The sequence below is a fragment of the Taurulus bubalis genome (assembly GCF_910589615.1).
Source record: "Taurulus bubalis genome assembly, chromosome: 7".
Lineage (NCBI taxonomy): Eukaryota > Metazoa > Chordata > Actinopteri > Perciformes > Cottidae > Taurulus > Taurulus bubalis.
Window position 1 is genome coordinate 18,635,590 of NC_136595.1, and position 14,048 is coordinate 18,649,637.

Below are 14,048 nucleotides of genomic sequence, written 5' to 3' on the forward strand. Positions count from 1 at the left end.
GACACAGATGCCGTCTGGGCTGGTTTAATGAAAGTGAGCGTCTCGGGTTACGCCATTTGAGCAAGTGTGTGTGTGTGTGTGTGTGTGTGTGTGTGTGTGTGTGTGTGTGTGCGCGCGCCTATGTAGAGCTGATGTTTTGAATGTCAATAGGAGGTAAAACTTGTGTTGAAAAATCTGCTGAATTAAGATAAGGATCACACAAAAGCCTGTCTCTCTCTTCTTCTCCACCATCTGTACTTGCTCTGAGCACAATGTGCCCGTTTGATGCCTGGCCTTAGTTTGAGAAGCATCGCTCTTGCCATCTCTGTTTTCCCCCTTGTGACAAGCTATTTAGCAGGTGTGCGCTAGTCTGTGGGTTGTTCCTCTTGACTGTCCCTATTCTTTATCAGTATATTTGCAATGATTTCTCTTTGTGCTTGTCTGCTTACAAAAAGAGTCGCTGTATTGTATCTTGCACAGGGCTTTTCTTGCAAAGGCAAAATAGAGGCGAGTTGTCCTCTATTCACAGCGGTTTGGAGTTGCACTATTTTGAATACCTTGTCTTAAAAAAAACAGTGGCTACTTTCTGGAGGTGTAATTCGAGGACGTGAAAGGCAATCATGTTCCTTTTGCCTCCCCAGCTTCCTACACACACACACACACACACACACACACACACACACACAAAATGGCAGACACAAATACAAACACAAAGGGCAGGATTAATGTCATTTGACAGTTTCTTATATATGATACCATTTAGTTTTCAGGTATCCGACTGACTTGGAGTTTGCACAGGTTGAACTTTCATTTCCTGGCTGCGAGTTTGCATGTCCAACAACCAACTTTGACATTTTAAAGAGTAAGAGAGGAAGACATTGTCAGAACAGCAGTCTGGGTAAAGGCCCGACAAGGCGTGGCACACATAATTCACAGTGACACCCATAGGGAAACCTGAGAGCTGAAGTTCATGAATTCAAAACAAACCTGTAAGACCTAGATTGTGTTCCAATTCCATTTTTAGAGTTTTCCAATTCAAGGGGGTGACAGCAATAAAAAATAAAAAATGTTGAAATGCAGTGAAATGCATTTGTGTTGCAAAGAGATCTGCTGAAAAATTTAATTTGGACCTGAGGGCTTGCCATGGGGTAGCGTTTGTGGCAACCAGCCTATGGGCCCCACTGTGCCTACAGAGTATGAATGAACGTCGACAGGCTAAAAAGGAGGTAATAAAGTTATTTTCAGGCTTGACAGCGTCCATCGTGAGGATTTGAGAAGGGTCTCGATGCTTGCAAGTATCCCCTGACTAATCAGCTGTTTTTTGGAAATAAATGATTGTTGCTGTAAATGTTGCGTGAAAGAGAAGCCGGGTTGTGTGTGTGTGTGTGTGTGTGTGTGTGTGTGTGTGTGTGTGTGTGTGTGTGTGTGTGTGTGTGTGTGCGTGGGATGTTAATTGATGAGAGTTATAGAGCGCTGCTAGTAGCACAGAGGGGATCATTACTGCTGGAGTGGAACAACTGCATTCACGGCTGTTTGCCATGTCTCGTACACACACACACACACACACACACACACACACACACACACACACACAAGTACTAGCAGTCAAAAGCAACACCATCATCTTGCTCTCTCTTGTACACCCTTTTGTCATATAGTACAACTGCTCAACCACACAAAAAGAGTCAGGTAATTATGTCATGATGGGGAAAAAACAAACAATTATCCCAGAGCCATTTCCCATCCTTGAGTCAATTTGTGGGAAAAGAAGGGGGAAAAGGCGCGCAGCCACTTTGGGTTAAAGGATTTAGGTCAATCTTTAACTGACTGGCTGACATCAGAACGGTGAGACAGAAATCCTGGAGTGGACTCTGAACTCGAATCCATCTCCTGAGTGACTGGCACTTGAAGAGACTGACACAGAGAAGGAGGAGTGGGTGTCTTGCTAGTAAACTTGCAGTCCCGACCTATATTTTCCAACCCTGCATGTTTGCCTTTTTTATTAGGAAAGGGGGTCTTTGTCTTGTCTTATATGCAGCTGTGTATGCCTGCATCTCTTATTTGTATGCATGGGTGTGTATAAATGCACACATCCATGTAATTGTGTGTGCATGTTTGTGGTTGTGAACATACTTTTACTTGTACATGGGAGTGTGTCTTCTGGTTGTGTTTGGAGGTGAATAAATACATACTTGAGACTGTGTGGTTATTTGTGTGTGTTTCTGTTCACCAGGGACGCAAATGTGTAAGCAAAATCAGTGTGTGTTTACGCTTTCTGTCAGTGCGTGGCAACTTCTCCCTCTCTCCCGCTGATGCCACATTACTTCAGTTCAGGAGCCGCTGTCACGTTAGCAGCAGCACAGACAGGTGAGACTGCACAGACTGCAGCCCTCCTCTCTTTGACTGACGAACACACACATCCTAAAATAACATGTTATAGATCACAGAAGTAAATCTCCTCCTATGCTTTCATTATTTTTCATTATGTTTTTGAGTAAAATAAATATTATCAATGTTGACAAAATATGCTCTAAGAAAATTAAAATGTTTAAATTAGTAAATGATACTGTCTCTTTACATGTATTAAATACACTTCCTCTTATTATGGCAAACAAATAAATATTGAAACGTTTTTGAGGAGAAATTACGAGTAGAAAATAAAAGAGAAAAACACTAACGTCGTTTCGCGCACACACCCCACACACGTAAACACACACACAGAGTTGTACCTCCAGTAGCCACGGTTTGAGTTTGCGGTCCAGGATGATGTCAAAGCCCAGGACCTCAAAGCAGACGCTGTCGCTCCCTGGTGGCTGGCCGGGGCGACACATGCGATAGGCATGCAGCACGTGGGGCTCTGCCACTATTATGGTCTTCACCACCAGCTCCTGGCAGGATACAAACACAAAGAGACAGAGAATCACCAAGCTGGACTGACAAACAGTTACTCTTTTTTTTGTCACTTGCCTACATCCTAAAAAGCTATAGGCTGCAATTTTTTTTATAGCAGCTGATTATAGATCATCTTTAACTGAAAATGGTGAAATTAGAGGTCTGGCTTTAATTGCAGGTTGTGAATGCCGACAAAACTCTGACTATTGAGTATTCATGACACATACTAGACCTGTAATCATACTAGGTCTGCTTTAAAGAGGTAGTACAACGATGTTCAAAGGTACTCTGTCAGTTGTAAAGCCAAGGAAAAACATAAAGTATTACTGGCACAGAATCTTTTGAATTTTACTCACACACAGACTTTCACCAATGTTGGTGGTAGTCCATCTGTGTGGCTCCCAACCTGTGTTCATGTGTGTGCATACACATTTGTTTGCTGGCTGCTATCTTCCTGCCTACTCCCACTGTGCACCTGGGGTAAACATGCTCACTCTGACACACACACACACACACACACACACACACACACACACACACACACACACACACACACACACACACACACACACAACCTACCCTCACCAGTCAAGCCCCACGCAGTGCTGCTGGCCTGTCATTTGCCCAGTCCAGTCTGACTGCTGGGTGCAAGAGAGGGGTATGGTGGTCTGGCCCTGGCCTGATAAGGCGGCAGCCCCATCCATTTTCTGTCTTTCACTCACACACCTCCATCAATTTGTCCGTCCATCCACCCGTCTGACCCACAGGCTGCACAGCACAAACACCTGCTCCCACTCGTGTCGTTTATGCCCGAAGTCCCCAGTACTGGCTGGTGTGTATGTGTGTCTTTGTCCCTACCCCCATCACCTACCTCCTTATCCTGAGCCCCCAGCACTGGCCACTGCCTAGCAATGTGCTTGTGTGCCTGTGTTTTTTCAGCTTTGGGCTGAAAGGGTTTTATAAGCCTCTTTGAACCATTTTAACGATTTATTTTTGTATTTTCCCGGCATACATTTGTTTATTATTTAAAATATGTTGTGTGTGCAAGAATGATGCATTTATATTGTCTCTGTTTTCTATTCACTAACAGCAAGTTGACACTTAATTCCCCAGTTTCACTTTCTTAGAATAAATCCAACAGCATCAAATCAAGATGCATGAGAGAACCATGAAGACCTAACATTACCTTACGGAGTGCAAAAACTTGAGACTTGCAAAACAATGACATGGTCCCACCTCCGCAGCAGGATATTTAAACTACGGGCAGTGGTAGGTCAAATGTATAAAAAAGTAAAACATTATAGATTTTTACAACAAAAAAAAGCATGTTAAACTAAACTGAAAGAATACTGAAGGGCTTTAACAGGTTGAAATATGCATTTATGTGCCAACCTTTCTTGTCATTCACTAAAGAGAGATATTATTCTGACATTTATCAGAACAAAATCATGAAGCCCCTAAAAATCCTTTCATATGGTATTTATGTAGGACAAAAATGATCTGAAATTATATTTTTCCAAGTGACATAAATATGCGTCACCTTTAATAATGTTTCTGAATGTCCATCATAGAATCAACAGACCTACCGGATCAGAGAAGGAGCATTAAGGCACTTTAAGGGTACCATCAGAGTGGAGATCCTAAATGTAACTACTTCATTGTAGTGACTACTACATGGTCACACACACACACACACACACACACACACACACACACACACACACACACACACACACACACACTACGCTTCCCTTCACCATTCAAGCCTCACGCAGTGCTGCTGGCCTACAGTTTTCTCGATACGATGGTCTAGCTGTGGCCTCTATAATTAGCATTTGTAGTCAGATGCAGCTCTCAAAATTACAAACACATAAAAAAGCTGTGGCGGTGCTGGTCAAACCTTGGGCACTCTGCCCTGCACAGCACATCAATAATACCTCAAAATGAAAGAGATATCAGTGAAACATGGAGAAAAAAAAACACATACACTATATTCTTAACCCCCACAGACAATCTTTTGGCAAACAAACTCTCTGACTCTGACCGTGACCGTTGGCGGGAAGAGTCAGGGCAGCCTGCTTGGTCTGTACAGGAACAAAATGTAAGAGGAGAGATGAAAAGAGAAGGAGAGAGGAGAGTGAGCGGAGAGCATAAATACAGAGTTGAAACAAAACACAGTGCAAACGGACAGCACTAACACCAAAGTGGTGCAACTTCAGAGGAAAGAGCAGAGACAAAAACGGTGAGAGAGCAAGAGAAGAGGAGGATGGCTGAGGCAGAAGGTGACACTCTGATGTGTCACTGAGAAGCAAGAAGGATGTGAGAAAAAGAAACTAAAGCGAGAAAGAAAGAACATTTGAAAAAAGAATGAGAACTTTAATGCCCAGACAAAATGGAGCACATAGAACAGATTACAAAATATGGATAGGAGTGGAGAATAAAGGAAAGGAAACGCTGCCTAAACAATAACTTAAAGTACAAGGTAAAACACCAGCTACAAAACATACAACACTTTGTTCAACATGGACAAAAAGAAAAGTAAAAGCTGATGGAAAGAGGAAATAAAAGATTGCCTTGAGGAAAGTATAATAACCAATGGGATTTGATTTTGAGGTTGAACGCTTGCAGCATGAGAACAGACAGTAAAATACAGAACAATCACTGAGGGACCAGACACCCCAAATGAATACTGACAGAGGGGCAAGAAGCCAAGGTCAAGAAGAATGAAATAGAAAAGGACATGAACAGAAAAGAAAAGGTGTAACTACAAGAGTACTAACAGAAAGAGAAAGGGGCATATAATGGGATAGATGGGTAAAAGTAAGTGAATGAATCAGGAACAGGAGGTGAAAGAATCGTCCAGAGAGACTTTGATGAAAAGAAAATGTATGAGGTAAAGGTGTTTGGATGAGCGGAGTGTAGGGCCGGATAGAGATAGCTCATCCTCCTGGAATGATGTTTTCACTGAGCTCTTCCTGGAGTTAAACAACGCTCGGAAGCTCACTGAATTACTGTCATAACAATTCATATCAAACCTTTTTCTGGCCCGCTTTTGTTCTTTGTGCAACGTGTGTCGGTTAGTAGAAAGAGCATGTGTGTATATGAGTGTACGCTGACACCGAATACACTGAAGGACGCATGCATGTTTTGTTTGCATTTGCGGTGTGTATTGTTATCATAACACACGCACATCCTCGTATTTGTGGAAGTACACATCCGCCACGATATGGCTGCATGTATCTGTGTTTTTGTGTTTGTGTCTGTTTGGGTGGACTACCCACGTACAGAGACGTCTCCCCAGAACTTGGCCACGTCGTAGTCGTTGGCGCGGAGGAACTCGGTGAACCAACTGATGGACCTCTTACTGCCTTTGTCCACCGTCTCGTCTCGCTCAAAGTTCTCATTGTGTTTGTTGACGGAGTAGTTGGTCAGATGCATGTAGAGCTGGCTCTGTGGAGACAAGGGTGAGTTAGGAGGGCCTTTATGTGCTGTACGTCAACATACAAGTACATAACTGTACTCACGTCTAGCTAACGATTTCACTTATCTCATTTGATAGCAGTGCGATAACTTCATGCGATAGCTCTTCCATGAGAACACAGATTGGAGGAAAAAAGGTACGATTCTAGAGGCTGAATTGACATACTACCATCATCTAAATGATAAAACAAAACATTGAATTCAAACATAATAGGATATCTACAATTCAACCAGATGTCGAAGATTGCTTAGTCAAAGGTCTGTGATCTTTACATATTTTTTATAAGCTCTGACATACAAAATCAAATGTCATAGCACCAGCAGATTGTATTTATACCAGACGGCATGTTTTGTCGTTCATTTAAATCATTCTCTTATTTTCCCTGAATTCCTGTATTTACTGAGCTGATGAAGAAATGAGGCTCTTGTTCACCTGCTTCCTGTTCAAATTTAGATGCATTTATAGCTGAGAGTTGTCCAGTACAACTAGCATCTAATATTAAATGGCAACAAATTACTCCACTGAAGCAAGAGCAATAGTAGATGCAATGAAATGTTACTTTAATACATGGGGTATAAACTGTATATTGTGCTTAAATAGCTGTGGTGCCTGTACAAGTGCTCTTTAGTGTAATTATACCTTTTTCAGTGATGATAATCATCTCAGGAAACAGCATCCTCAAGGGTGTTTATGCTTTTATCCCCACAGTGCACATACCCACATTGTAATGTAAAACATTTTCTCATAAGTAATAAGGACATGAATAAAGGAAAAAACAAAAACATCACCAACGTGTCCCTTGGCAACAACTAAAGATGGTAAGAAATGGTGCAGGAGGAAAAGTAAAGAACAGCTCGCTGTGCTATATGGGAATTACCGATGCTCTATTCTAAAAATGGTTCCTTCTGCCCCTATGGAATAGACAGATAATGAGTGCAACAGCAGAACATGCTTACAATCATAGATCACCAAAATGTCAAGCACTCAAGCCCCATAGTTCCAACAGAGCACGGCTAAAATGAGCGGTTGATTATAACTAGCTATTGTGTACCCCTTGTTCTATCCGTCGCTTTAAACACTATCCCTCACAGTTGAAGACAATACATCCTTGTCCTTAGCCTCAAAGGTAATATCGCTGTGACCGGAGGCCACTCCAGCCCATGATGGCTGTCTGGGAGCCACTCTCTGTGGGATTGAACATTCATCTCCATGGCACGACTCACTCCATCATGTGTCACGGACTGGGTAAGACAATACACATTTGTGTCACAGCAGGGGTCCAGCATGTCTATGTGAGCGTGTGTTCATATTGTAGATAAGCATCGCTCTTGATCGGAAACTGTGTGTGTGCGTGTGCGTGTGTGTGTGCGTGTGTGGGTGTGTGCATCTCATCAGCAGCAACAGACTGTGCTTCAGCAGGTGCAGAACCTCAAGGCAAATATGAGCGGCTTGATATTAGAGGAGACATCTGGCATGTGGACATTTACACTCTGTGGGCATGCAGTATGCCTGCCCATTCTGTGTGTGTGTGTGTGTGAACAATATCAGCCTTACAGTTGTCTGCATTTAGGCACTGTTGACTATAGGAGTACATGCATATTTTGTGATCATACAGCGATTACACTGTGTTTCCCAACCTCTGTGCTCTGTGTGTTTGTGTGTCTAATTTGATTATGATGACTTCCACAAGCCCATGGCTCCGGTTCATGGGAGTGCATTGTGAATCTGCTTCTACTATCTGTCTGTAGTGCATACAGACCGACTCGGTTCTGTATGTACTTTCCAATATAAATCCATGAACAGTCGAGTGTATGTCTACAACTCATGGCCTTGTGCACAGATGGTACACAGATAAATATGCATGTCCTGTTATTAGTGACAAGGTATGTGTATTTTTCTCAGTCTACGGGAAGAATCGTACATAAATCAATGTTATCATAGGAATAATCCCTTACTAGTCCCCCAGTGGAGAAATGTATTATCTGCATTTTGACCCATCCTTAGTATTTTACAGAGCAGTGGAATGCCCCTAGTGAAGCGTTCGGTGAGGAAATTAGGGTTCAGTGTCTTGCTCAGGGACACTTCGACATTCAATGGGGAGAGTGGGGATCAAACCGGATACCTTATGGTTGCAGGACGACCACTCATCCCCATGAGCTACAGCCGCCCTAGTAAAAGGTAGTAGTAGTATTAGTGTTTGTGACTCACCAGGTTGGCCTCACTGGGTGCATGGTATTTCTCTGTGCCCATGCGAACCAGGCCGTCATTGTAGAGAAAAATGCGAAGTGGGTCGCAGGAAGTAACAAGGATGTAGATGCGCAGGTCAAACTTGTAGCCCTCCATCAGGAAGGGCTTGTCCAGGTACTCCTGAACGATAAAGTGCTCCTGGGCTGGCAGCTTCTCGCAGTTACGGATAAGCGAGATCCTGGATAGACAGAAACTTTATTAATCCTCGGGGGGGAAATTGGGGTGTCGTCAGCAGGATAATAAAATATGGCATAGTAAAGACAAAAAAGATAATTAAAAAAATGATAGATGGCAGCATAGCAGGGACCATGAACATGACTGATGGGATTGGCACCGTCTTATATACGCGTTGAAGCAAAAAAATGTAGCCAAACAGTATACAGATTTGATGGATTTTAACACCATATTTCATTTCAAATCATTGGGAAAAGTTGAGGACATATTACCGGGGTGCCAAATTGGCCTTTTATGGCGAGACTTTTAATCTTCACATTCCTAAAAGTATAATGAGCAATAGTTGCAGTCAGAGGGATAAGATATGACCTTACTGAGCATGAAGGACTCTTACCTTTACACTGAAGATGTTCAGCACTTAAGAGTGAGAGGGTCAGAGCTATTCTGTCCTGATGGTATTTATGATATGACCTTTTACTTCAACAGAACCTTCACTGAAAACATATGTAAATTAGTGTGCTCAGCATGCCTTCAGTCTAGTCTGAGCAGGACAAGCTGTTTGGCTCTGAGGGGCATTTAATGTTCCAAAACTTTTGTTGCTCTCTCCCTTACTTGGCCATCTAAATAAAATTCTTGAAAAATAAATGTACAAAAAACAGACAGGTACAATACAATGCTGGTTTGTCTTGAGAAATATTCCGCAAGCATCTGGAGAGCGTTGTGATTTTCTGAAGTCAAACTCCACTCTGTCTGAATGGCACAGTGCATCAAATGCTGTAGCAGGGTATTTTAGCTGTGTGCAGCTTAATGGGAGCAGACATTGTGCTCCGTTTCAACCTCGACTCTAATTCATTTGCTTTGGTCTCATGTCACTGGCACTCAGGCCTTATAGTATGCAGACCTTATAGTATGCAGACCTTATAGTATGCAGACCTTTGCGCGCTGGACTCGAGAATGAGTTGTGTTAGTTTATGTGCATCCATGTGGCCGTGCACGCAAGGTTGAGGGGCAATATTTTTAAAACTTTGTGAATGTGAAAGTGTGTCCGTATGTGCGTGGGTGTATGTATGCATGTGTGCAGGAAGGGTGAGGGGTCGTTTCTAAACAATCTCCCACTATGTACAAGCATCGCGACTGACCTATATCGCCATCACTCATAGTTAAGGCAGACTCGGTCTAAATTGGTTACATGCACAGCCTGTGAGGCTCCAGTATACACATGCTAGCAAGCACACCACACACAAACACAATATTTGGCTCAGAGGCAAAGTCTTGATTGTTAAAAAGGTACAGTTTGAGGTATTAAGCTATTCTGGCACCAAGCCACCAGAGGCCAAACACTATTCTGCTCTGTAAACAGCTAGAACGTACAGCAGCCTGGGAACAGTGCAGTCTATGTTGTTGTATTTCAACAAAAGAATTCACCTAGTTTAACTCGAATGAAGCGAAAAACTGGAGCACTGGTGATGAGCTTCTTAGTGTGAATCTGGACTGAGATCAGGTATTGCCTATCAGGTTATAGTCTTTGGTTAGCAGTGCTTCCTTCAGAGGTTTCCCAGCTTAGATCTGCCTTATTGTAATGCTGCTGTTACATTCAGGTTTATCGACCACTCCTCGTCATCACGTGCTCCTGCCAACTAAACTAAGCTCGTCATTAGTCTGCTTATCACAGTGATTGAATAGAAAAGAACAGGGACAAGCTGATGGTAGGCTGACCCACTTTGTGAAGGGCCTTTTTAAACAGCAAGCTGAATGATGAGGACAGGGTTAACCATGTTGGTTAGTCAAGGAGGAGTAGCTGAGGAGAAGACGACATGATTGATGAGCCGGGGTGTCAGATAATCACGGCCCACTCTCCCCCGCGTATTTAATTTGGCACCGGAGGGGATCTCGCCTTTTTAAGCACTGCAAGCGCTTATATTTTGTTTCCCTTATAACAAGCTGCGCTTCATACACAAACAATAACTTCATTTAGTTGGCTGACGGAAAAATAAATTACAGGGGGTAGATATAACTTAATTTCCTGCCGCGTCACACCATGCAAAAAAATGGAGGAAAATCTAATCTTGTGAACCGCTCGCCGTTGAGCGGTCGAGCTAAACTCATCATCTTTCATATTTTTTATGTATTGCTATAATTTAGCCTTCGCTGCCTTTTTATTCTTTAATAAATAAGGGCTTAGGTGCAGCATGGAGTTATAAGTAATGCTCACATTATACCAGAACGGACAAATTCAAAGAGAATCAGAGGGAGAGGTGAGGCACACTGAGCTATTTGTACTTCAATATCCCCACCTATTGGTGCCAGTGATGAATGCACTCCAAAGTATTTCTTCACACATGCACTTCAGGAATCACTGTTTCAAAGAATAGCAAGTCAAAAATAATACTTATTAAATGTTTCGCCATCTAAACAGTTTTAACATATTCTGAAGTGCTCAAGAGAGCTCTGTGCAATGTGCAAAACAAAACCAATTCTGTTCCGAATTATAATATCCACAGTGTGGCCTGTATTCTAGTTTACATTTGATTTTATATTTGTTTTAAACCAACCACACCTGAAACTTTGAACTTGAAACCCCTTAGCAGTTCCACTTTATGTTAGTCCTATAACTGCATGTTTGACCTGCAATCTTAGTAGAATTAGCTATTAGAATTAGTTAGCTATGTCTTATAGATAAAACATTAGAATTAGTTACTGGGTTTACTTTAGAGATAATTTTGGATACTTGTGTTGTAGAACATTTCTGTTGCATCAATTTTTTTTTTTTAAATCACTTATCATGGTCAGTGTTTTGTGGTAGATTGAGCAGAGAAGCCCAAATGTCCCTTTCCCCAGGAATCGTCCTGGTTTTAATCAACAGATCTCCACAAGCAAGGAACACCGCCCCCACACTCACCCAGGCTTATAATGTTCAGTTTTGTTGACAGTGTGTCAGAGAGCAGTCAATTCAACCCTTTGGTAAACTTTGCTTTGTGATGTTTTGTCCGCCCCTATTTACACACATTAGGCTTCACTGAAGGTGTGTTGATTGCTGGAATTTTACATCTGATTGTTATAGAGGGGACAGGTGTACCTAATAAACTGGTTCATGTCAGAGTAAAGAGGCCATGTCACCAGGATTCTATACTGATTCTCTTAATACTTCAGGATTTTAACTGTCATACATACACACAAAACATGCCATAGAAATGTGACATCACAACCTGAGATAGACCCCGTGGGACTGCAAGTATGAAATATGAATTCAGGTACTACAGTCTGCTCATCTTTTGATAAATAGATGCAATGGTGAGACAGAATCCCCTGCAGCAGCCATATTGGTCCATTTTCTAGTCTGATTGTTCTCTGCTGATGGTGCCTCATAAGAAATCCAAATAATCACATGCAGAGACCTTCAGGGAAGGAAATACAGTAACTGCCAGGGACCGCGTGTGTGTGTGTGTGTGTGCATGCGTGTGTGTGTGTGTGTGTGTGTGTGTGTGTGTGTGTGTGTGGGTGTGTGTGTGTGTCCGTCCTCCACCGGCACGATAACCTCTGATTTATGGAGAGTGTGACCATCGAGGACAATGAGATTCACCACATCCTCTTCAGCTCAAATACTCAATCTGGTCCCGGCCATAATACTTTTTCCAGAGACACTCATGTCAGGGTCACATACTACCTATTGCCTTGTTTTGTTGTTTATCTATTTGCTCTATATTTCCTCCTGTACTAACTCACACAGGCCCTCACTATCTTGCTTAGTTTCTATCCTCTGCTTCAGTAACTCTCTCCTTCTCTTATAGCCAGTTTGTTAGATTGCTCTGGGGCACTTGCTAGCCTCTGACCTACCCGTGACCCATGGCTCCGTTGGCAGGTTTGACAATGAAGGTCTTCTGCTTGCGTTTCCTGCGTAGCTCCTTGACATAGTTCTGGAACTGAGTGTACTCGGCAGGGAAGATCCAAGTTTTGGGTATGAAGCTGTACTCTTGAGGCTGGCACTTGATCATTCTGGAGAATTGAAGAAAGGGTGTGTGTGGGAGTAAAGCAAAACTTTGCATTTGTACTTTTTCAAAATGATAAAATACATTTTTTTCACACAATTCAGATTAGTGTTGTGTGTTTTAAAGCAGTATCTTCTAGGTTATTTGGCTTGTAATGTTGGAGTGCTACAAGTACCCAGTTGTAACTTTTTTAGAGTGCCAGGCGGCTAAATACTGAGCTTTTAAATGCTCTTGTCTTTGCACATTTGCAAACTGTACCAAAGTAATCTCATTTGAAAACTTACTTGGACATGTTTCTTGCTAGGCAGTCTTTCCGGCAGATTTCGCCCATGCCAGGGAAATGGTTAATTCTCTGCAGAGGGACAAGCAGACATAATAATGTTGTTAAGGCCATTACGCCACTCAATTCCACCCCCACCCCTTCCTAAAAATGAGGACATTAAAGGCAGCAACCTGAAGTGAGCTTACAATGTTCTGACATTTATGCCCAATTACGGACTCAAAACAAAAAGGTGACGCTGAGACCTTTCTCAACCCTTATTTAGTTTACCATGTTTTCTTTTTTATACTTTAAAGGTTGGGGAGGGAAGAGGCGAGAAAAAAAAAAGATCAATCTCCACTGCGAGGGGCCGAGGTAATTGGTTCTGCATCGCAAGCTCCTGCAGTGACAGTTGAATGAATTGCTTTGAATGCACCAAAAGGGGGGTGGGAGGGAGAGGAAAAACTCTGGGTTTTCTGTATTCTTTGACCAAATGAGCCTGAACAGGGGCGTTAATTAGGCTCATATGAACTGCAACTTGACAGCAAACTCTCACAGTACATCACTAAATGGAAAAAAAGGAAAGAATTAAAAGAGAGAGAGAAAGCACAGAGAAAAAAACAAGAACTCAGAGTGTAAAAGGATCTCGTGATTATTATCCAAACGAGACGGACGTAATTAGGGATTCGGAAGAGATTGCACAATTATGCCAATGCCGCGAGACGACGTGGCTTGTGAGGGGAAATCAAAACCAATTGTTGAGGGACTTCTACTTTTCTACTGAGAAATTATCTCGTGAAATACCACAGCAGTGTGAGAGAAGCAAGTGAAAACAATTGACAGCAAATCACCAGTTTTATGTGAAAACATTAGCCACGTTGCTACACGTTAAGCCGTTACAGTATTTGTAATATTCAATCTACTTAGCTGAACTCTTGTTGCCCCTGCCCTAACAAGCCATACTCTTCCTAGCATGTGATTTAATCGATCATTAGTGCCCAGTCTAATCAAATAAGCACTCGGGGAGATG

The 14,048-nt window shown here is 42.4% G+C and overlaps 1 protein-coding gene across 1 annotated transcript in view; it reads right to left on the reverse strand.

Annotated features, from left to right (window-relative positions):
• The window catches only part of ttll7 (tubulin tyrosine ligase-like family, member 7), a gene marked incomplete at both ends in the record, with an annotated part of 57,420 nt that overhangs the window by 39,350 nt on the left and 4,022 nt on the right, over positions 1-14,048 (reverse strand). The window contains 5 exons of the mRNA XM_079220594.1: positions 2,709-2,867; positions 6,157-6,321; positions 8,561-8,777; positions 12,608-12,766; positions 13,044-13,111. Coding sequence (XP_079076720.1) covers positions 2,709-2,867; positions 6,157-6,321; positions 8,561-8,777; positions 12,608-12,766; positions 13,044-13,111 — 768 coding nt within the window. The remainder of the gene's footprint in view (positions 1-2,708; positions 2,868-6,156; positions 6,322-8,560; positions 8,778-12,607; positions 12,767-13,043; positions 13,112-14,048) is intronic.